Source organism: Aedes aegypti, chromosome 2 (genome assembly GCF_002204515.2).
Source record: "Aedes aegypti strain LVP_AGWG chromosome 2, AaegL5.0 Primary Assembly, whole genome shotgun sequence".
Classification (NCBI taxonomy): Eukaryota; Metazoa; Arthropoda; class Insecta; order Diptera; family Culicidae; genus Aedes; species Aedes aegypti.
In genome coordinates this window covers 244,216,808-244,241,362 of record NC_035108.1, presented here as the reverse complement: position 1 = coordinate 244,241,362, position 24,555 = coordinate 244,216,808, and the positions used below count along the sequence as shown (strand labels likewise).

General features: G+C 40.7%; 2 protein-coding genes across 2 annotated transcripts in view; both read right to left on the bottom strand.

The window, feature by feature from the left end:
• Positions 1-24,555, bottom strand: part of LOC5575443 (discoidin domain-containing receptor 2) — a 918,178-nt gene that overhangs the window by 305,696 nt on the left and 587,927 nt on the right. Inside the window, 1 exon segment of the mRNA XM_021844675.1 lies at positions 13,443-13,590. The gene's annotated coding sequence lies outside the window, so the exon portion shown is untranslated.
• Positions 1-24,555, bottom strand: part of LOC110675169 (discoidin domain-containing receptor tyrosine kinase B) — a 137,471-nt gene that overhangs the window by 37,803 nt on the left and 75,113 nt on the right. Inside the window, exon 3 of the mRNA XM_021839559.1 lies at positions 13,443-13,590. Within this exon, the coding sequence (XP_021695251.1) occupies positions 13,443-13,590 (148 nt within the window). The remainder of the gene's footprint in view (positions 1-13,442; positions 13,591-24,555) is intronic.

Genomic DNA, 24,555 nt, shown 5'->3' with positions numbered 1-24,555 from the left:
TGCATGAGAAATTTCACCAGGTACGAGATTGGCAATGAAGAAATCTCCATTGACAAATAAACTAGACTATTTGTGAGTCAATTTCGGCAAGCTAGATTGAAGGAGTGAACCTCCTATCCAGTGCATTGAAATGGCAAACAAATGTATGCCATCAAAAAATTTAACAGCTTTTTTCTAAATCATTCAACAAAACACAATACAATTGCAATTTTGTTTGTAAATTTTATTACAGCTTGGACTGCTTCAGGAGCAGACATGTTACTAGAAATATGTCCATTTCGGGGATTTTTCGTTGATGATGATGGCTGATTGAAATGTTTTGTACCCCCGCAGCCACATTGACATATTCAGCTTCATTCCTATTGGCAACCTATTGACGACATTCGAACGGATATCTACTCCAGCGTTGATTGCAACAAAATTAACATGTTGATGAGCATGATAAAAAATTTCCCGGGGTTCTGCCTGGTACGAGCCTCCAAAATACGTCTGCCTGATGACCAGTTGCAAAAGTTAGAGTTATGATAGACTCCCGTAATTCGCACACATAAACTTCTTGATATCTTCTTCATAGGCCAAATAACCTTAGCGTAAGAAGAACCTACATGATTCATAAATTAAGCATCCATGTAACAAGGTTTGGTACCATGACCTTACTGCTGGCTCCTGTAACATTTGTGGGGTTTCCCTTTTCACTAGGCATGTATTATGCTTTTACAAAGATAGTTTCGATCACATTGTTCTCTGCAAAATGCTTGAGAAACAGATCGTGATCTTTCTGAACTACCAGCAAAACGAGGCGTTTCCTTTCCTTACAAACTGGGGACAAATCTTGTTTCCCCTATGCAGTTCAAGATCTCCTGCTCAAATCCATTATTTGGCGGCTTCCCTGATGTGAACATGAGAAAGAGGATAAAGGAAACGTCAACGTTCCAGAACAATCGGCAAAAACTACAGCGACGGAAATGTACTAACGATTGGAAATTCGGCAGATGGAAATGAAAATCTCTCAACTTTACCGGAAACACACGCAGTTCATCGAAGAACTGAGGATCCGCGATTTCGGCATCGTAGAGCTGCATAAGCTCAATCCGGAAGAACTGATGATGACTTGGACGCATTTTACGCGCAGCTCGAACGCGAGTACGCCCGTACCCAAGCCACGACGTCAAGATCATCGTAGGAGATTTGAACGCTTTCACTGAACGTTCAGACTGACGATTGGAAAGTTCAGCGCCCACCGGCTAACGAACAAGAACGGCCTACGACTGATAGATTTCGCCGCCCCCAAAAACATGGCCACCACAGCAGACGGAATCACAAATCGACTACGTTTTGATCGGTGGACGGCACTTCCCCGAACCCAATATCCAGACGGTAGAGAAAGCCGGATGGGTGCGTTGGGCAGGGCATGTTGCAAGACTACCGGACCACAACGCTGCAAAGATGGTGTTCGCGTCAAATCCGGTTGGTACAAGAAGACGTGGTGCAGAGCGACCAAGGTGGCTTGATCAGGTGCGACAGGAACTGAAGAGCGTGGGCCAATTTTGAAGATGGAGCGACACAGCCGTGGACCGAGTGAATTGGCGTAACATCGTTAACGAGGTTTTATCAAACTAATTGATGAAGCACCAAGTAAATAAATAATAATAAATTAATAATAAATAAATTAACTATTTCACCCAAAGCGAACGTTCAGAAAAAGCCCATATACAGTGATAATTTTAAGAAGTGAATGAAAGAAACTGTCATCTCCCTAGACAGTTGAAGAAGGAAGGCAATTGCTCCAACAAGACTGAACTAACATTATTCATATAAATGTTCATCTTTATTTTGAATGAGAAAACTAATCGAACTGTCCTTTTCCCGGTGACCTTTCTGTCTTGAACATCTGGATCGGCTGTCCACCACGCTCTGTGTCGATTAAAATAGCCGAAATTGCCTTGTATGTTTAGATATTTCGATTTCAAACAGACACACCCCATGTGGGAGACGATGAGCAGCGAATAAAAATAACAAACTAAATCTTCCCATCGAATAGACAGCGTGAAATAGAGAAAAAAAAATCTGCCAAGAATACTCTTGACGTCAGTCAAAGAATTTTTCTGGCACCGTATGGTGTTTATATTACATCGTTATTAATTTTTCTCGTCCCATCGCCGGATCGAGCATCTCGTCAAAATCTTGTGCACTAAAGTATACACCAGACATTGAAAAGAGGTGCCGCATCTTCTTTGCTGGCTCTGGAGCTAGAGCTGCGCTGAACATCGGCAGTCATTCATATAAATGAAACATTAAACTCTCTATTCCGGTACGTCATCCGCTTCGTTTCGACTAGGGTTAGTGGCGGTTATTTCGACGTAGGATATTATGTGGGCCTATCAAGAAAAAAACAACAGAGCTAGGATACTGAATAATTTAAAAAATAATAATTATCTTCAAAGATGTATGAAATGTGTATCTCTAGCAAATTCCATACAATTGTGGCATTGCACTTCATGTTGGCATCCCGGCATTACTTCTTCAATCCATAATAACTTCGGATTATGATGTTCTATTTCAAACATCATTTTATTCTAGCGATCAGATCACGACGACCGATCTGTCGCTCACTTCGTATTTACCTGTCTAAAGACTCGTTCAATGCAACCGATAAACTACAATTCAAGTGTAAATCCAATAGAGTAGTCTACAAATAATTTTAACCTTATTTTATTGGTACAACATTCATGTTAATTTCTTTTTAACCATCAACGCTTCGTCATCGTTATCATCGTCATCATCGAAACTTGAAAAGCAGTTTTTCTGTTCAAAACAAAAAATTATTCGATGAAAATGTGCTTACTGCGTTTCGGTTGAAGAACAGAATAAAGTGAACACATTTTCCTGTAAATTTTCTTGATATTGAACGAATAAACGGCTTTTGAAAATTCCGAAATCAATTATGGATCCTGCCCCCTTAACATAATGATCAGTGAATAATCTCGCTTAGTCATATTTATAAAATATAATTAAATATGGGAACCAAAACCAATTTCCATTAATTTTATCGATATTCTATTCTAGCATCATCATTGCAATGTTATGGAACATTGAGCCTATAATCATTCATCAAAACAGTTTGACGACGAATTTCTTTTTTCAAATAGGCCTATTGTTGTACCACAGGCCGACATTACATCCAAGTACATGGAAAGTATGAATACAAAATCATGGCCTTGAGAACATGTATTGAATAGCTGAATATAGATACGGGGAAGAGTGTAAAAACGTAATACAATATTATTTAGAGCGCATATACACTAATGAATGTAGCCAACAATCGCATAACAGGCCAAGTAACGGACCACTAGCCCTATCGCTTGTTGTGCATCCTTCGACGGATGGTGAATGAAGCGCCGTCATTTTCCAGCCATTCTCTCGTCGTTGTGAAGCAGCAGCAGTACGTACACCTACTTGCTCACTGTAGTCCTGGTCAATGAATCATGCGCGCGGCGACTCCAAATAGGCAACACAACAGCAGTAGCCAAGCGTTGAGCTTCCGTCTACGAGCCCAACTCCGACCGGGGTTATAAATTGCACATCACAGCTCTATCTATCCAACCTGGCAGCAGTCCACCATCAACGACCATCCGCCGAAGAATCATCACTGCCTGGACTGACATGGACAGCACTGAATTTGTCCAGGACACTAGACCAGCTCGAATCCATCCCATGGGCTAATCTCATGTCGATCAAGAGATGTTCATTGTCTTACGCAGCGCATCGGATGAAATGTCCGGAAACTTGACTCCTTCAAAATCCCATCGAATAAATCATGAAAACACTTTTGAACTGGTCTATCGCTGGTGATTCCAGAGATCCAACTCCCACACCCAACTCTCATCGCTGCTGTATGGCAGTGTCGTCCTGGACCATTGCATATCGTCGAGATTATTTATCAAAATGCACGATAATTTATTTAAAATTGCATTAAACAAATTGCCCGGTGCATGACGCGATGCATTTTGAAGCGGACTCTGCTCTGACTGCTGCCTGATCTCGGATATGACGGTTAAAACATGTTTTTATTTCCCATCAAGTGCACTCCACATGGCCAGAATGATGGGCAGCTTGATTGCCATCGATTGCAGTCAGCAGTCAGCCCAAGTAAAAATTGTAATCTGGCTAACTTATCGATGAGTGCGGGAGTAATTTATCATGACCAATTCGCGTGAGGATTGTAAAAAATTAACGTTTCATTGGTAAAAATGGGAGGAAGTCTGTTTATTTGGAATGCGCACTTCCTTCTAAAGGTGGAGGGGATATTGTTCAATTTGGATTCCAAATTAGTAATGAATTCAATTCATTAGACAATTTTTTCGAGCAATAAACCAAAGCAACTACAACAACAGGAAGGCTTCTTCCTGAGTCTTTGATTCAATTAAAAAAAAACACAGGATACTACCATTCGTGGTCAGTATTTCCAAATTCGTTGGATTTAAGCATAAGATAATGAGCTTCAGATCAGACTGTTGGAAGACATTATCAATTATGGTCAAAATCCTAGAATTTTGGCCATAGAAGCGATCACCTTCTTAACTTGGGCCTGGTTTCCACAGCTCCCTCATCCAGTCTGCAATTAGTTTGATACCCTTCCTCTCTACCCCCACTATATTAAGAATGTTTAACAATTCAATGTAATTATTCAATAATCAATATCGTACCATAATATAATCTGACCACCAGTACCTTGCGTCAATATTTGAGGTAGCAGCACTATTTATTCAACATATGAAATACACTTAAAAACTAGCCTATTGCTTTTCCTTATCTATTCCTTATCTTTATCTTCTGATTGATTGTAAAATCGATCTTCACGAGTATCTAAAGGAAAAAAACTGATTCGTACCGGTATATCCTAAAACTTGTCATTATTTTATTGACCAACTATAACATTCTAGTAACACTATTCTTTCCTTTTGTTTTTCCCTACATATTTACATATGAACTTGTTTATCTTTTACATACTTCTATTCATATACATTAGTGAAAAATAGGAGAGAACAATGTCGTTGTTGTTCCGTTTTGATTAACTGTTCAAATATTTTCGAACCAAGCTGTGCTGTTCGCATGCTTGATAAGTGTATTATTAGTAAAGTATGCATAGAAATGCGATTCGATCATATTGGCGTTTGCTGTTATTATGAGGTATTTATAAATACGCGCTCCAAAACATAAACAAAAGAATTTGAAAATAATACACAAACATATATTTGCAGTTTTTGTTGGTTTTAGTGTGACTTAAATGTCATCGTAGTATAGACTCATGGATAAGATAATGGAATCTATTGCACAACATGAAATGGTCGTTTGTTCACCGTTCGATTGTATTCATTGCCAATGTAGTAAACATGTCGTCACGGTCACGGGTGAACGTTTCGCATAATGAACGTTTGGCATAAAGAGAATAGTAAGCCTTATTAAAATGCTACCTATTCGTATATGAAACTGTTTTGTGTAAAACGTCCATCATGCCCAACGTTCGTATGCGAAATGTCCTTTTTTTATTTATCTCGTTTATTTAGCAGGCTCTGGCGCCGTGGGGCGCATTTACAGGTTTTCATACAAAGGCCAAAATCGTATGAATGGGTCGAAAATTAGTGCTTTTCCCCTACTTGAAGAAAAATTGCTCGAAACATTTGTGAAGTAGGTAATATTCAATAGAAGTCAATATAATCATCGTTTTCTACTGTAACTTTTCTCCATTGCGTAAAATCGAGATTTTTCAAGATTCCTCAGACTCAAGATATCACTAGTTTCACCCTCCCACCTGTTTAACCCACCCCACCTTACATTCTCTTGTGTTCTTTGCTTTTTCTCTCATTCTTCTTTGCACTTTGTTCCATCCTACAAGCATAGAAATCCTCCTCAACTATTCATATGCTTATTCGGGTTCATAGTAATCAGTCAGCGTAACCTTTTCAAGGGCCAAAAACCGCATGCATAAATATATTTCGTCAAATATCATCTAAAAAAGTGGAGATATCGCAATTTTGGATTTTTTGCCCTTAAGGGTCCTTAAGTCACCAAAACAAGCTTAAACGCATACCAAAATTTTTCAGAGTTCACTAAAATGGGAAAACTGCACTTACGCCCTTTGCGCCACCTCTAAACCTGCACCAAAAATTCTCATTTTTTCACAGGATGTTATTTTGGGACCGATGATCATTTTCCACTTTGTAAATTCTGACTACGGAAGATTTATGGAAATAAGCCCCACCCTACTACCTTAGCCAGCGGGTCCGCTTTCTCATTACCCGGAATGGAGCAATGGGAAGAGACCCAAGCTAGGGTAATAGTGTAAGAGTGATTTGACAAAGCACTCAATGCTTGGCGGGTTCCATTCAGGAAGTACGCTGAGTGCTTCACCGGCTTCATTGACCAAACAGCCTTCATGTTCCGGTTATAGTTCGCATGAAGTTGATTCGTTTTTGAAATTTCTGTGTCAGATACACAATGTGATTCCCCCAGGTGCATTTGGCGTCGAACCCGACTCCGAGATATTTCGAAGACATCCAATGAGTGTAAGCGGAAACTTGGCAGGTTTGTGTTTCTTTGAAAAGACAGCCATCTCAGTTTTTTTTCGTACGGATTCGATACCCAGCTTTAAGGTGAAGATGAATCGAAGCCAAACCTCAAGTTTTCAAGAGCACGGATCTAGAGAAGCAAACATCCTTTTAAGCTGAAAACTTGATCGATTGGTCACTCGCTGGTGGTGACCAATCGATTAAGTTTTCAGCTCAAATGGGTGTTCGATTCTCCAGATCCGTGCTCTTGAAAATTTGAGTTTTGGCTTCGATTCATCTTCACCTTAAGACCCAAGTGTAAAAATTGTTATGAGTATCTTTTAATGGTCCTTGTAGTTCGGCTGCTGATGGTTCTGTAACAGAAACAACAAAATCGTCTGCAAGCTGTCTTAACGAGCAATTTTCCGTGAGACAGTCATCAATATCTCTCACATAAAAACGTAATGTCCTTATATGAAACGTTTTTGTGCGAAATGGGTCACTCTTATACAGCGACAAATGTGCAAATACTTTTTTCAATGAGAATTATGGGTAAATAATCAAAGTTCTATTACTAAAGGAACAACTTTCAATCAGATTTTGATATAGGTGACATATTTTGCCCTCAAAATAACGATTTTATCACGAAAATCGTTAAAATAATGAAGCATGTCTTGTCCTTACATTCGTCCACCTGAAGTAAGTGTTGTCTTTAAATTCGGACGCTATTGAATCGAAGTCCGGACAATTGCTTAAAGTTAAACTATTTGCGCAAAACTCACGAAAATTACATAACATTCAAATTTTATATTACATATCATACAATATAAAGCATGTTTGCGACCCAAAGTGCTTCAAATACACGAACTTTTTTTGGGTTATGGTAGTAATGATAGATTCACACAGTTTTTTCATATAATCGTTTTGTTTTTATTCATAATGCCTTCTGTAATTGTACAACAAGTTTTCCTTTATTATCACTAATTATACATACATTCACTTGGATTCAACAAACGTTTCTAATGTTATGTCCGGGTTTAAAATATTTGGCCATAATTCTGGAGACCCTATTATCTCTCTTACATTTACATCATTTTCCACGAGTGTAATGTCACCGAATCGTGAAACTATCGTTATCAGTTGAAAACACTTCACTAACAATATAAATGAAATACATTATCACAAGATAATCATTCGACCAGAGTTTGTCAAAACTTTTAACGAATAAACTGGCCATGCGAAGAATGACGTCCAGATGGAGCGACTTATAGATTACAATTTATCTCAATTTATGAATATTAATTAATGAATATTGTCAGAGCGTCCGGATATTAATACCGTCCGGATTTTGATTCATCATGGTATAGGCAAACAGTTTCAACCAGTGAATCAAATTGTGATCAAAGGAGACGAAAAACAAACAACAAAGCAAGCTCGCTACAAACTCGTTTATCCATACTGTTGCGGATTGGGATTCAATCAAAAGCAAAATTGTCATGACAATCACAGGGCACAACATTGTTGCAACCTTTTCAACTTGCGATTAATCGGTTATTTTAAACACAACACCAATTTTTTTGTAAGCATGCTTCGATAATGTGCCAATGTTTACCAACACAGAAAAAGTTCTCGAAAATTGCAATGCGAAGCCCAGAAAGTCGCTGCGCACGTGGTGATCGATCTTTGTCATATTCTGTTCAAGTGGTTGCTGAACAAAATAGTTGCAACAAGAATAGGAGATGACAATGTCTTCATTGCTGCGTGTTGGGTGACAATTTATTCACTGGTTTTAACCTTAAATAAATCACACTCGCTCTGCTTGCGTGTGTAAACATGAGATGGATCGATATGGTGGAATTTTTCTTCACAATTTCAATTATAATTTATCCATCTTTACCACGCGTAATGAGTTAATAAATTTGAAAATTTGGATGTGACATCGGAAAAAGCCTTATGAACGGAATTTTTGAATCAGAGTTTCCCAACCCATGGTCCGCGGACCTTTAGGGAGCCGTGACGACTTCCCAAGGGGTCCTCGAAGTCATTTATAAAAAAACTGTAGTATTTCTTGTTTGATGATTAGATGTGATGAATCTATTACTTCGTTTGTTTTACAAAATAAATATGATTTGCATAATATTTTTGAAACAAAATCAAGTAGTTTAACAATATATTTTATTTTGTTTTTGTTTTGAGTAGGCGAGCAATGATACAAAATTACCATGTCATTTCATCAATAACAGATTGTAAACCTTATTCCTGGCATATTTCATGCTTAGAAAATTTTCAACACTTTTCATTCAAAAGACCATAAATTGACTCCTTAAACCTCAGTAGCAAGTTTCATTAAACATTCAAAAGAGTTTCTAGAACTTGGTGGGCACCTTACCGATTTTTGGAAAAATTTTAAGCGAGATCTTCGCGGATTCTAGTGAAATCGTAAGAGATACTTGGAGAAATCTTTCAAATCTTGTGAAAACTTTAAGTGATGATTCTCCAAGAAATCTGCGTCAAGATTTTTTTATTGGATGTTTATTACATTTAAGAACTTTTAAATTTGACTCTTAAGGTGATTATAGAACGAAGCCAAACTTTGAATTTTCAAGTGCACAAGACTGGAGAATCTGGTGACCAATGGGATAAATTTTCAACGCGGTGCACTGTTTGGTTCTCAAGTCTTGTGCTCTTGAAAATTTGAGGTATGGCTTCGTTCTATAATCACCTTAATATCTAGGCGAGATTCTTAGTGAACTCCAGAAAATCAATACAGAATTACAAAAGTATCTGCTAAACATATATTTTGACGCAATAAAAGAGTTTTCCATAAATATTTATTTGCGATGGGTTCATATGCACTTTCGTCTGTTAGCAGTAGATAGTGTAATATTGTGATGTTTTACTACCTCCAGTTGAGGCCTTCCATGGTTTATAATACCCTTCAATACTTTGAGTAAACTGGTTTTTGAATATTCAGCACGCTCTGATTTTCTGTAATTATTGCAAACATTGCAATAAAAATGCCATCTGAATCATTAAAAAGAATATTACGCTCCATCAATTTGTTATTATGCAATAATTATTGCAACATTTAATGCATTTCTCACCTATCATAATGTTCTGAAACAGAAGTGAATCCAGAGAGTCGTCCTTTCTTCAGGGATGTCAAAAATCTTTGTTTGCGGATGACACAGGCCTCTCCGCCAAAGGACGAAGCCTGCGTGTCATCTGTAGTCGATTGCAAAAAAGTTTGGATATTTTTTCTTCATACCTGCAAAAATGGAAGATTTCTCCTAATGCTTCCAAAACTCAACTAATAATATTCCCACATAAACCAAAAGCTCTTTATTTGAAACCTTCAAGTAGACATGTTGTCACGATGAGAGGGGTTCCAATAAATTGGTCAGATGAAGTTAAGTATCTAGGACTCATGCTAGATAAGAATTTAACTTTCAAAAATCACATTGAGGGCATTCAAGCCAAATGTAACAAATATGTAAAATGTCTCTATCCCCTTATTAATAGAAAATCAAAACTTTGTCTTAAGAACAAGCTTTTGATATCAAACAAATTTTCAGGCCAGCCATGTTGTATGCTGTACCAATATGGACTAGCTGTTGTAATACCAGGAAGAAAGCTCTGCAGAGAATTCAAAATAAAATTTTGAAAATGATTCTGAGGCTTCCTCCCTGGTATAGTACCAATGAGTTACATAGGATATCCAATGTTGAAACATTGGAACAAATGTCAAATAAAATAATCAATAATTTCAGGCAAAAATCGTTACAATCTTCTATTGCTACGATTAATGCATTATATGTTTAGGTTAAGTTAGGTTATAGTAGTTTACGGAACAAGTTGCAGAATGATGATTTTTACAGCACGAGTCGTAAATTTACCCTACGAGGCTTGCCGAGTAGGATAATAACGACAAGTGCTGTAAAAATCGAGTTCTGCAACGAGTTACGTACAACATTTTTTGCAATTTCGTAGAAGACCACTTGAGGGTATCAGAAATTATATCGGAATGCATTCACCATTGTTTTACAATTTCTGAAAGTGTTGTGTTATGATTCATTACGCAACTCAAAACAGATGCGTAATGAAAAAGCGTTGCGTAATGAATCATTACAGCACTGGTTTCAGTTAGGTAATGTCTATTCCCGCACTGCATACTTCAGTGCAGGAAAGTAGGCCGTTTCATGACAGATTGACGTGATGAAAAACAGCCTATTACGATGAGAAATTGCAAAAAGTATATTAAAAACTTTTTTTTTTCTCTTATAAGCAGGTGAAATCAACTCACCTGTAAAAAATCTGAACTGCTACGGCAAATGAAATGTAATATGTTGTTAACAAAATGTTAATAAAATCTTAGATTTGTTTTACCAAATTAGGATGATAGTGTTGTCTAATAACACAGAACACCTAGATATAAGAAATAATGAATGTAATGTTTGGAATGATACTAATAAAGAAAAAAAAAAAAAAAAAAAGGACAAGTAATCGCACAGCCTTTGCCTCGTTTTATCGCTATGTCAATCAAAAAGAACAAATTTCTTTGCTAAATAGTCGTGCGCTTATTTGTTCAGGCCTCTGATTTGTTAATTAGTTTTCCAAGTCGATTTGGCTTGTTCGTTAGGGACTTCCTGGGAGAGCATTTAGCGTGACTCTTATACCACCAGCGCTCGTTCAGTGAGTGACATTTTGACGTGTTCAAATCGTGCGACCGACCATAAGCTGAGAATGACTAACTAACTTCTTCGCTAAATTATCCGCAAGGGCCATGGGGGAAACCAACCACTGAGTAGTTCAGCCAGAATTTGTTGGCATTTTCTGCTCTATTAGCCTCATTACTGAGCAAACATGACTCGTTTCTGTGCGATTGAGCTAATAATCTGCCTTCTTTGAGTGGTGACCCAGATCTGGACATGGATCGTCATCCCCCTCCTCCTGAAGTGTTTCTGAGAATGATTGATTTATTTTGGTCCCGACAAGATGAAGCGTGATTTATCTCCGCTATTCGCAAACTACATTTCGTTTCATTCGATGGCAAATTAGGTCCAATGTTTGCTTTGGACTTGCGGTCACGCACTGCTCTTTGCCTCAGATTCACACATCTGATAATGTCGGCAACTTTTACCACAACGCAAACACCCATCAACCAGATGCCTATCTCAGCTTAGTCTGATTAATTTTTCCGACACGTCTCATAAATGCTTTAGGGTAGAATCACTTCTCGTGCTGCACTCGGAATTGGGAAGTAATCATCGTCAAATACTTACCCCATCAATGTCCCCATTCATAAACAAGTGTAGTGCTCTCGGCCTTATTCTTACAAATCACACTAACTGACTGACTAAACGAGCCGAGCATCAAATTCCAAACCATACTCATCAAAGCAAAGCATAATTGGTGCCTGAAAAGCGTAAAATAAGAAACATTCCCGACATTCCTGAGTGAAGGAGCGCGCCCAAGGGGAAGGGGGGAGTCATAATTTGGAAAAACGAGAAGCAAAACACGGCCATAAAGTAAAAGTGTTTCGAGTCTAACGAGGTCGTTGTGCTTGGTTCTTAATCGTTGATCTCGTTGTTGGGTGCTATCCAAAGGGAGGGGGACGGGTGCAGATGCAGAGCAAAGTGAAAAATCATTATAAATTACGAACACATGTTCGCTGTCATGGTGGTAAAACGGCGGCTGGGTGCTGCTACTGGGAAATCTTCAAGATGCAAGAGGATGCACTCCATTTGGGAATGGAGTTTTTGTTTACGTTTAGGTTTGGCTTTTGTTGAAAGAATTAAGTTATGGCTGAATGGTTTCTTTAATATTGTTTAAAGTTTCTTCAAATAACTTAAATTTTAAATAATAAAAAGTTACTTTTTTGTAGCAAATTATAATTTAAGTATATTATTGGTTTAGCTAGATTTGAAAATCTGTAAAGGGACGGTGTTCCCTTAGTGGACAGTCCTGTATAGTTGCCCTAGTTGTGCTATAAATTGTCGCAAAACATGTTTTAATATGAAGATCAGGAGTTATTTATTTAAGGACCAGCTCTATTTTGTTCAAAATAGATCGAAATAAATAGCGTCGCTAAAAATGTTTAGCTCCCTTGCATCTATAGTAAACTATTTGTTATTATAGTAGCACTACTAAGTTAGTTTCTTTTCTTTTTTTATTGAACAAAATTATTGAAAAATCAAGCATTTTTTACATCAAAACTTTTAATTCATTCTAGAAGGGGTATGTGGTCTAATTGTTACCGTTTGTTACCGTAAGGTCCCAGGGTCAATCCCAGGCTCGTCCCTTTCCGCGTACTTTGTAGTTGTATCTTTCACTTGCTTCTACCTTCCACAGTTAATCTATCACACTAAAACTATTCGTTCATAGCAATCGCTAGAACCACAGACGGACAAGGAACCGTTTCTCTACGCTTCCATTCTTCCATCATTATGGCACGCTTTTCCTTACGCGTGATACATAAGCAATCTGCTAATAAAAAGCAAGCCTCTCTGCCATAAAATTACCTTACCCCTATACTTTTCCACATGAACTGGCCTAGATACAGGGGTATATCCGGTTTACTGTTGAAGCCTATTTCAAAAGCAACATCAATTCTTTCCCCTTCCTCTCATTGGTATGCACTTCTGCCCCAACTGACTCTATATTAAGAAGTTGTCTTTAACATTTCGCAAAAAGATCAAGCAAAGTATTTAGTGATAAAACAGAAATTTATAATTGATCAAATATCATAAATAGGACAAGAAAAAAATCAGGTCAGCAGCTATTCACTACCAGAAAACAATGTAATTAATTCGCAATAAAACAGACCAAAAGATGGCAAATCAAGTTGCAGAAATCTCATCGTTACAAAAGTTAGACACTAGATTAGTCACTCACCGTCCCACTCGCAGCCGATGATTTCCGCCCGGAGGCAAACCGTCCGGTCGTACTGACTGTACGGGTAGATGCGAATTTTCGACGCAAAGATAATTGGCTGCAGAAGGTTCTCCACCTCGCTGTAGGTGTTGGTATTCCCGGACAGGATCTGCAAATAAACCGAAAGAGATGGAACCGTAAGCAATATGAATTAACTGGCAGACGAAAGAATCCGTGATGGAGTATATCGAGGCGGACGAAATGCCTCGTTTGTTGGCAAAAGATTTAGTTCCAGTAGTAGTACGACTTCCATTCCATTCGTTTCCATTCCGCTGTTATGAACTCACATATGCCTATTACAGACTAACTCTAAGCTACAAGATTTGTTCTTCATTTTCTTTCGCTTAATGTATCACTACCAGCCACATATGTTTGCGACGGCGGTTTGGAGTGAGGCTGATTTCCAGCTTCCGACACCGATGTTAGTTCATCAGACGAGAACGAGAACCCAAGAAGGCTGCTGCTGATGGCTCCTTGAGGTGCGGATCCAAATTACATTTTTATGAAGCTTCCTCTGTAGGCAGATTTGTGGAAGGTATATTTATAAACCATTTCCCCGCCACTTCATTGCTGCTGAGAAAGAGATTTATGCCGGTACATTTTGCTTTTGTTCTCGCTTTGAATCTTTAATTTTGCAGAGCCATTAGTGACTAAGATGGTGCTACTTTTTTCGCCAAAGGTCTTCCTTTTTGGGAAATTGGTTTTTGGTAGGATAATGCTTTCTTAACGATCTTCGTGGAAGCAATATTAGTTTTGTTCGACATAAATTAAAAATTAGGGGCTTGACTTCATTCAGAGATAAATATGAAATTAAAAAGGGCCTAATTTTTTATAAACCCTTTTTTTGTGAAGAATTTACATAGAAATACAAAATAGAAATCATACAAAATAGAAGCCTGTACTTATCCTATTTAACCTACACTTTCCTGGAGAGTGCATAGGTTGTTTCGTAGGTCCGATGAAGTTGAGATATTTTTATTTGCGTCTCTATGGTCTTTGTCGATTTTTGTGATCCGTATTCTTTTTTTCGAGTAAATTCATATGTTTTTTTAATTTGGGGGTTTGCAAAAAATATTTTCACACATTAAGAGTTTGACCGGGGGTCCTTCAGATTTCTCTTTTGACAATTTTGATATTGGACTTGTTTAATGATTTACATTACTTTCCATTTTGACTCTTTGAGCTCTGGTAATTTTTAAAAATTGGATAACCTAGCTACCGACTACTATTTACAAAGAGAACAATTTGATAACCCAAGGCGGTGCGACTATAGCGCGGACGACCTGCTGGTGTGACGTGCGTCAATGAATCCTGATCTCTCGATAGACTCACCAGAACGATCCTCAAGAGTTTGTATCTCGGCCAGACGATGGACCTCAGAATTTCGCATTCTCCAAGGGGCGTTCAGAGCCATACTCAGAAACTTGTTCTGAACCTTCTGGAGCTTTATCAACCAAATCACACCATATTTAGCGCAGCTCTCCCAGACACCGGCATGCCGTACTCGATCACGGGACGAGTAATTTGTTTGTAGACAGCAAGCTTGATCTCTCGGGACAGTGTCGACCTTCGGTTTATAAGGGGATACAACATTCGCAGCATCGTGCTGCACCTCTTGGCCGTTTTGTCAACTTGTGGTCGAAAGATCAGCTTGCTGTCCAAAATCATGCCTATATAAGCGGCTTGGTTGGCCCATTTTACCGCTGTGCCGTTTAGGGTGATTTTGCCATCTTCAGCCGGAACAAATCTGGGGAGTTTGAAGTGGGGGAAGAGGATGACCTGGGTCTTTGCTGCGTCAATACATATCTTCCAGCTGGTGAGGTATTCTGTCAGGACATCCAGGCCTCGTTGGAGTTTTACCGTGAGCGCTCTGATCTCTCTTCCACCGTAAACAGAGACAGCTCGCGCTTCCTGGGAGTGCGGGCATATCAGAGGTGAACAGGTTGAATAGCATGGGCCCGAGGATACTGCCCTGGGGAACGCCTGCGATGATGTCGTGCGCATCGGAAATTGTTCCGTTTAGTGAGACCCTCGCTGACAGATAGTTATGCACTATTTTCACCAAGTAGCTGGGAAGATTATATTGTTGAAGCTTGAACACCAGGCCATCATGCCAGACGTTGTCGAATGGTTTTTCGACATCGAGCAGAGGTACTTGTTGCGTCTGAGGATGTTGGTGACTCGGGACAGTTGGTGCACGGTTGAACGACCGCGTCGAAGGCCAAACTGTTCCTCGAGCAAGATGTTGTTTTGCTCAACAGAAGCAAGAAGTCGGCGATAAACTGCCCTTTCGAAAAGCTTTGATAACGTTGAGAGAAGGCTGATGGGGCGATAGCTTTTGGGAGAGAAAGGATCTTTGCCACGTTTCCTGATGGGGACGACTTTAGTTGACTTCCAGGACGATGGGAAGTAGCTAAGCCGGAGACACTGGTCGAAGTTCACCGTGAGGTGATCATAGAACTTAAGTGCTTGAGTTCCAAGTTCATGATGTTATCGAAACCTGGGGTCTTCATGTTTTTGGAGTATTTTAAATAGGTCGAGAGTTCGTCAGCTGTGATCTCCAACTTCTCCGGGAAGTCGTTGGGAATCTGATGGTGGCAGTTTGCATGCTCATCAACGGCTACTTCATACGAACTTATGATGTTGTGTCCGGAGATTGTGTGAGCTGACGAAATGTCGACCTATTTCGGCTGCCTTCTCAGCAGGCGTTATCAAGCGATCTTCGGGGCTATTGTTATCTAGTGGAACCAGCGGTAAAATGGGTCTAGGCTTGGTTTTCAAAATTTTCGTGAGCTTCCAGAACGGCTGAGCACAGTCTGTGAGAGCGTGGATCTTATTTAAAAAAAAAATTCCTGAGGTCCAGCAACCTTGATAATTTTGTTCATCCGATTTACATCGGATTTAAGGGCAGGCAGCCCAGTTCGCTGGGACTGCCTGCGGATGGTGTTGCGAAGTCTGATTAAATCTTTAGTAAGCCTATCGATTGGTATGTTGTTGCTCACCTGACTGGTTGCCGGCACGTGTCGTTCTCTGGCCTGGGAGATCGCTTCCTCGATGGCCTGCAGCTGACGATCGACATCATCAGTTGACTCGGGTCGCACCTCGTAGTCGACCTTTGTGTCGACACACTGCCGGAACTAGTCCCAGTTGAAACGTTAATAGTTGCGCCGAGTTGTGAGATGCCGGTTGACGGAGGACCCAACTTCCGCCACCACCGGATAGTGGTCCGAGCTGAGTTCTTGGTAGACGACCGGTTTGGAGATGCTTACCATGTTGGTGATGAACAGATCGATGATGTCATGGGCCCCGGATCTGCTCAACCGGGTGGGAGTATCCGGGCTCAAGATGTTGAAGTTACCTTCCTCCAAGCCTTACTGCAGGATGATTCCGTTTCGGTTTCTTCGGGGGTTCCCCCTGGCTTTGTGCTTCGCGTTGAGATCGTCAGCGATGACGTACCGCCCGCGCCGCCGAGTTAGCTTGGTGATATCCTGTCATAGGGCCATTGCCGACCCGTCGTTGAGGTTCGCTTGCGTTGGGTAGTATGCAGCGATGATGGTGATCGGGCCATCCGAAACTTGCACTTCTACTTTTACGGCCTCGAAGAGTTTGAGCTGCGGCAGTAGGCGGCAGTTCATGTTGTGGCTCAAAGCGATGGTGACTCCCCCTCCTTCAGAGCAGGTCCGATCTAGCCGCACAAGTCGATGGTTGGGAAAGAAGACGCTCATTTCAGGCTTGAGGTGCGTCTACGTGATGATGGCGATATCGATGCTTTTCTCTTCGAGAGAGTTTACGTACTCAATAGCTTTGTTCCGGAGGGAACAAGCGTTCCAGTTTGTGATCCTGGTGATGACGTCACGGGCCATTTTTGGAGGGGAAGGCAAATACCACCGAGTTGGTGGCGTCGATCAGTTCCGTTCCGTGACCGAACGCGAGGCAGTTGCCGCACTGCGTCACGTCTCGTTTCTTCGGGCGGCAGCGCTCCTATTCAACGACGATTTTGAAGAGCGCTCTAATCCTCGTCAGGCGCGCCATGTTGATGGAACCTTTCTCCAGGTAGGCCAGGTACAGATTGTCCCGGTGCCTTCCCCCTTGCACTCGCCGGATGGGGAACAGGTTCGTCGGCTTCAGTCCAGCCAACACCATCTCCTCGATTATTGCTTCCGGGGTGTATTCCGGAACACCTTCATTGGTTTGCTATCGGAGGCATCGTGGGTATAGAATTCCAACCTCTTTGCCTTCAGCAGCTTGCCGGCCTTCTTGTAGTCATTGCGGGAGTTGCACATGATCTTCATGCCGGTGTGGCACAGCTTGAACATTGGCTTGATGTTGAGGGCCGCTAGTTCCGACCGCAGTGCCACGATGTCCGTCTTCGCCGAGAACAGGGGGGGCAACCTTCATCTTCTGGAGGACTTGGTCCACTGGCAGGGAGGCAAACTGGTTGTTTGCCAGCAACCTGTTGTAAGCCGCCGGGTTGGCATCTTCGTTTCATGCGTGCTTCGGCGCACTCGTTTGCCCATTGTCGGCCAGCGGGGTAGGGTTCGAGGCGGAATTCACCTTCTTCTTTCTGTTGCGACCCATTGCAAATGCTATGATAGCGCCGGGGAGCAGTCACAGGATCGCGATATCGTGGAAAGAGCAAAAATGCACTTGTGCGCAAACTAAAACGAACTTCGGAAACGAACAATTGAAAAAAGTGTTCGATTCGCACGGCAGTCCGAAACAGAATGATCCGTATTCTTTCGTTTACTTTCCCTCCAGATGCACCTGATCAAGCCACCTCGCTGTGCTTCACGTCTTCTTGTACCAACCGGCATTCTTGCAACATGCCCTGCCCAACGCACCCTTCCGGCTTTCGCCACCTTCTGGAGCCTGTTATCGTCCTTTAACAAGGATCCAAGGAAGAAGAACTCATCAACCACCTCGAAAGTAAGCCCGTGTTGTGAAAATCGTACTTTGATTGTTAGACCCGGCTCTCCGCATGACACCTTCTTGCACCTTGCCTTCGATGAAATATGCATACTTTCAGAGAGTATGGCGTGTGTTTATTATACCCCTGATAACCCTACTATACATGTTAGTATCCAAAAATCTGTTTCACTTCCACTTGTGTACAATTTTCAACTTCAGAAACACAATCATAGTGTAAATGTGTTGTGATTTATTCCCTCTGCAAACCATTCTGGCCAATCCAAACGATAATATTTTTCATCATTTCAATAAGCTCGACAGCAGTATGACCCGACCTCGACTCTTTAATGCCAAAACTACCGATCCCCTCCCCCAACATTTGTGAACCATAAACAATCTTATTGCAAACTTCCTCGCAGCAAAACGAGCCCCCCGGAGTCATCCTTCAACGGGAAACAAAAGCAAAACTCATTATAGGCTGAAATATCTTCCCATTTTCCGTCATCCGTAGTAAATTTCCCAACGGATAAAGTCTATATCCTCGACCCCCAAAAGCAGCCTGAATCTGATGCTTCGTGGTGAGCGAATGCGTAAGACAGATCTGCCACCGGTTAATTTCTGGCGGATGTTTGCCTCCTTCCCTTTTTCGTGGTAAAGAAAACAACCAGACCAACGAAAATATGAAAACGGAAATATCAACAATTGATTGCGGTGTGGAACTTGGAAGTTCACGTGCTGTATTGCGGAACGCCTTTTTCGTGTGCATCGAAACGTGCGCGTGACACAACATTCATGTTCTATGGCTGGTGGTTTTCTTATTTGTTTTTAGAGTGAAAAAATTCACAAACCAACATTTTGATGTGCAGAAAAGAACGATCCAACGTGAACTAACGGGGTTGAGAGACACAAGGGGGATATATGCTACGCCATATTTTTTTTTGTTTTGTTTAGAGAACTTTCACAGAAGGGACATTTGTCCTTACCTCGAAATAAATAACCCATGGTATTCCACATGTGTTCTTCAATAATCTGACATTTTCAATTTATATTGTTCAAGCTTCATTTATGAACGAAGAATGATGTTCGTGAGTCCAAAGGATTTAAAAGATTCAAATAGACTTACCAAGCGTTTCCTAAGTTATCTCAAGATAATCTAATGGATTTCCAAGGATTTCAAAACTGATTTCAGAGGTGCTCTAGATTTTTTTCCAAAAGGTTCAAAACAACACTATCAGAGTTTTTGAAAGTGCTCCTATGAGTTATAAAAAAACTCCAGAAAATTCTTCGGAGTTTTCAAGAAGTTTTCAAAGTTTGCTAATGGTACTCAAACTGTTTCTTTCGTTTTCCAGGAGTTGCTATGGCATTTTTGGAGATTCCCATAGAATTCTTGAACAATACCCTATTTATATTTTTAGATAATGTTCCTTCACCATTGTTGCGGGAGGCGTTGAATATCATCTTCGGACCGATTCTTACAGCAGAAACACAACACATAAATTGTCTTTGATCAGCTAAAAAGCTAAAATAAACATTTATTAAAACATATTCTATTCTAAAAGTACATTTACTTACAATTTCGGTGACAAACAAGGGAAAGATAATTGCTTCCATAATGTGCGATAAACACCTCCACACTGGTCATACAATTCTATCTCTATTGACTGTCACCTGTATAGAATACTTTGTTAGGAATGTTCAATGCAATAGGTATTAAAATTTAAGGTACGAAACTATTCGTAACACTCCCCCACCGTAACACTTCATATAAGTTGAAGTTTTACAATTTTCAATCTTAAATTTTGAATACATACTTCTAAAAAGTTAACTGTAATGTCATTACTTATTTTCATCTGTAAACAACTTGATTCTTACACAAATATTACTTATTACAATTCGATTAAGTTTTGAACATATCTAACCACTAAGCTCGATTAGCTGCAGTAACCTACTCCGATTTTTGGTTAATAGCTGCAATGATCGCTGAATCTAGTAGACTGGGACGTGCTCACAAAACTCATTTGATTGTTTGCGGAAAAAGGAACATCGGAAGATTGTGATACGCGTTGACCTGCAGTAGGTAGTCAACACACGGGTTTCCTGCTCTCTTTTTGATCCAATTCAACCATCACGAGTGTTGTGTGCAGATCATGTCATTCATGAATATGACTTCTGCTCGCGTTGTCGAATATCTCCTTCATCAGGTCATAGCTGGCAACTAGTCACATCGACGACTTACTATGGATCATAGTAAACAACTCTTTGATCAGTAGATTCCGTTGCATCTCGCGGTGGAAGTCTATTTCGAGATCTAGGTAGTTATTTTGCTGGATCATAAGCCGCCATCGGGTAGGCGATTGTTGATGATCATTTCATTACGAAATTCTTTTTAGTGTTGCGGGAGGCGTTGAATATCATCTTCGGACCGATTTTTACAGCAGAAACACAACACATAAATTGTCTTTGATCAGCTAAAAAGCTAAAATAAACATTTATTAAAACATATTCTATTCTAAAAGTACATTTACTTACAATTTCGGTGACAAACAAGGGAAAGATAATTGCTTCCATAATGTGCGATAAACACCTCCACACTGGTCATACAATTCTATCTCTATTGACTGTCACCTGTATAGAATACTTTGTTAGGAATGTTCAATGCAATAGGTATTAAAATTTAAGGTACGAAACTATTCGTAACAACCATATATACCGTAGCTGAACTGCGTTTTCTGTGTTAAGATAAGGCACACCGTCGCGTCGGAATGAAAATGCCAGAATCAGTCCATTAATTAATTCAATTAAAAAGTAACAAGAACGCACTTGTAATAATAAACATTTAGCCCAGCTAAATGGCAGAGCACCAAGGAAAAACACCGAAGTTCCACGGAAAGCTCTCAGTTTTCGACTGTTCACCGCTCGATAATGGGTACTTGTTTTGTTTCCATTACAAGACCACACTCGTTTCGTTCGCCTTCGGGGCCGTTGTTTTTCGCATTTCATGCTTGATGAAGTTTTTCCAGCGAAAATTGATCTTTGCGCTTTGATAACAAATAGGTACAGGTCCCTCTTTGGCCTCCTCTGGTCGAGTTGGGTGGAGTAAGCTCCGGATTCCGCAAAAGGGCTTATTAGAGTGGCACCTCAAAGCGACTCAAAAGCCAAGTCCGGACCCGCAAACACAATATACAAAGCAAAACCCCAGGCGGATTAATTATGTACCTTGAGAACAGCCGGTGGGCTTGACGCTTTTCTTATTTTTACGCTATGGCGAACGAAAAGGACATCTTTTTCAATGTTCGCGTCGTCATTATTTTTCCTCCGTTTGATAACGAGTTTCGTTTCGCGCCATTGTCGTCGAGGGTTATGCAACCTGGCGTTCATTGAAGTACAAAACCATGGCCGTTGGCTGTCGCGGAAGAACCGAGTAATTAGATTCAGGTAATTTAAAATTCACTCGTTAATTTATGACAAATTTTCCATAGCCTTACGTTTTACATTTCTTGGTCTCGGGTAGCCTCAAAGTGGGTTTGCTTTTGTTCTATCCCCGAAGCGCTGTTTTCCATTAAGAAGGTTGTTTTCACTATATTTCACGACTTTCAATTATTTCCCTGCTTTCAGTCTTTCATTTTCTGAACTTGGCACCACCCGGCTCCACTCCCTAGTACCCAAACCTAACTTTTCCGGACCCACATCCACCCGTTCCACTATGGATCAGAAAATGGAATTTTGCGCCAAATTTCCAAGCAATCACATAATGTACAACAGAAATACGCAAAGTTCATAAATCTTTGAAATGACGAAAAAAGGTGTTTGCAATCACATATATTCTCAAAAATTAAATGATTTTTTTTGTACAAATGTTTTCCTGGTGATTTGAAGCGAAATTTAACTTTCTGACCCACAGTGCGTTCCGCAACCGAGAACTGGACTAACAGGTTTTTGTTTGTTTTGAGAAAAGCGTTCCACCGCCATTGCCACCGTGTGATGATGGCAAACTTCGGAAAACAATCCGGAGGCTGTTGTTGCCTACGAAAAACTCGACTCACTTCCGTCCAACGGGCAAACAAATTCACCGAAAACGAAGAAACGGTCACGGAGGAGCCACCTTCTCGGAAAATTAGCTCTGCTCGGTGTCCCAACGATTTTCCTCTTGTTTTAGGTTGGGCCAAGTGCTGGCAAAAGTCGGTGGAACACAAAAGTAAAAAGCGATAAGTGGCTTATGTTGAAATTACACACACTTCAACTCGGATTGGGTAGAAAGCTGGAGGAGACTTGAAATCCCGTGGAATGATGGTGACACGTACTATTTTGCTGGACTTTGTCGTATATTTGGCATACAAAAGTGCGAAGGACGAACGGAACAGCATCTTTTGGGACCGAAGGATACCCTGGGGATTCAAACTTCCAGGTAGGCAGGGACATGGGTCCTAATGTAGTGGGTAAACACTTTTCATCAGATTTCTCCTCTCGCTAGAAACAGGTATGGGACTATGGGTGGTGGAAATGGACGATGTTTGCATAGGATTTTAAGGACTACACTCCAACACACTTCTAACTGGTTGGTTCAAGTTTTCTTTTGGCATCGTCCAGCTGCTGGAGAAGAGAACATGTTTGTCTAGAGATATTAGCTCAGCATGCAACAGCCCGGCTCGTTATCGTTATTATTTATTTTTTATTTAACTTAACATATCGTTCTGCCTGCTGAGCTGTCTTTGGGTTGGAATGAGTTTGCTGAAGAAATAATGATCAAAAGGGTAAACTTCTTTCCGTAACGAGAATATTTCACCGGTTTGCATGAAATTTATGGTACCTTTCTTAGCATCTGTCATGGAAATGTATGAAATGACAAAAATAACAAAAAACGAAAAAATATATGGCAAAAACTTACATACAAACTTTAATTTTCTTTGTATAGCGTCTCTTCTTACTCAATTAACTCAATTCAGGGCGGCTTGTATCCAGTTGTTCGAATATCCCACGTTCCATAGGTTTTGCTTCACTTAGTCGATCCAACAAGCTCGCAGAACTGCTCTACGTTTTCTACTAACGAGGTTCAAGGAGAATACCACTTTTTAAGGGGCCCAGATAGCCGTAGCGGTAAACGCGCAGTTATTCAGCAAGCCCAAGCTGAGGGCTGTCGGTTCGAATCTCACCGGTCGAGGATGTTTTCGGGTTGAAAATTTCTCGACTTCCCAGGGCATAGAGTATCTTCGTACCTGCCACACGATATACGCATGCAAAAATGGTCATTGGCATAGTAAGCTCTCAGTTAATAACTGTGGAAGTGCTCATAAGAACACTAAGCTGAGAAGCAGGCTCTGTCCCAGTGGGGACGTAACGCCAGAAAGAAGAAGAAGAACCACTTTTTAAAAATACCCCATCCACAACATTTGTTCGCACAACATTATAACTCCTAGGACTTTCAGGATTTCTTCAGACACTTACGCTGTATCATGCTCGTAGAAAATTCGTGATCTAATGAATATGTTGTATATGGTACACTTGGTATATGCCCAGTCCTCAGGGTGTTTGAGGTGGGAGTTAGGGATTTTTCGCTAGCGCCAATGAAAGACCACCAGTTGGTGCTTCCTTCGTCTCCTAAAACTAAACAGGTGACGGAAAAGTGCCTAACCTTATAGGTGCCGTCGAGCACAGTAGGATCGATGCCAGTAAGATCCTACTTACGGTATACTGGCTGTAAGGAGAAAGACAAACCCAAGGATTCAACATGACAACAAGACGTAATGGAGCCGACAAACGTGCTATCCCACTTCCCTAGTAAGAATGAGTGACACCACCACGGTTGCCCCCGTTAAAATCCTGGCAGGCCTCCTAGTACGTTCAAAACACACCACCTTAGGCGGTGCTAGTAGGCTCAGTTGAAAATTCCTGACTAGCGTCGATCTGGTTCTGAACACGGTACTCAATGAAGGAACTTGTCAACCCCTGCAAGGCCTCCCTGCAATCAAGGACAACCATGGGATCACAAAGACGACTACTTACGGCGAGAGGAGATAGCGTACGGAGTTTACTTTCGAAGCAATCGAAGGTGGAAACGGCGAAACCCCTGGCGGATGAGCTCCGCGAGTGCGTCGATAAGAGGCATAACATACACAAGGGCATTAAGGACCTTGTGGCAAGAATCCAAGGTACTCTTGGATCAGCCATC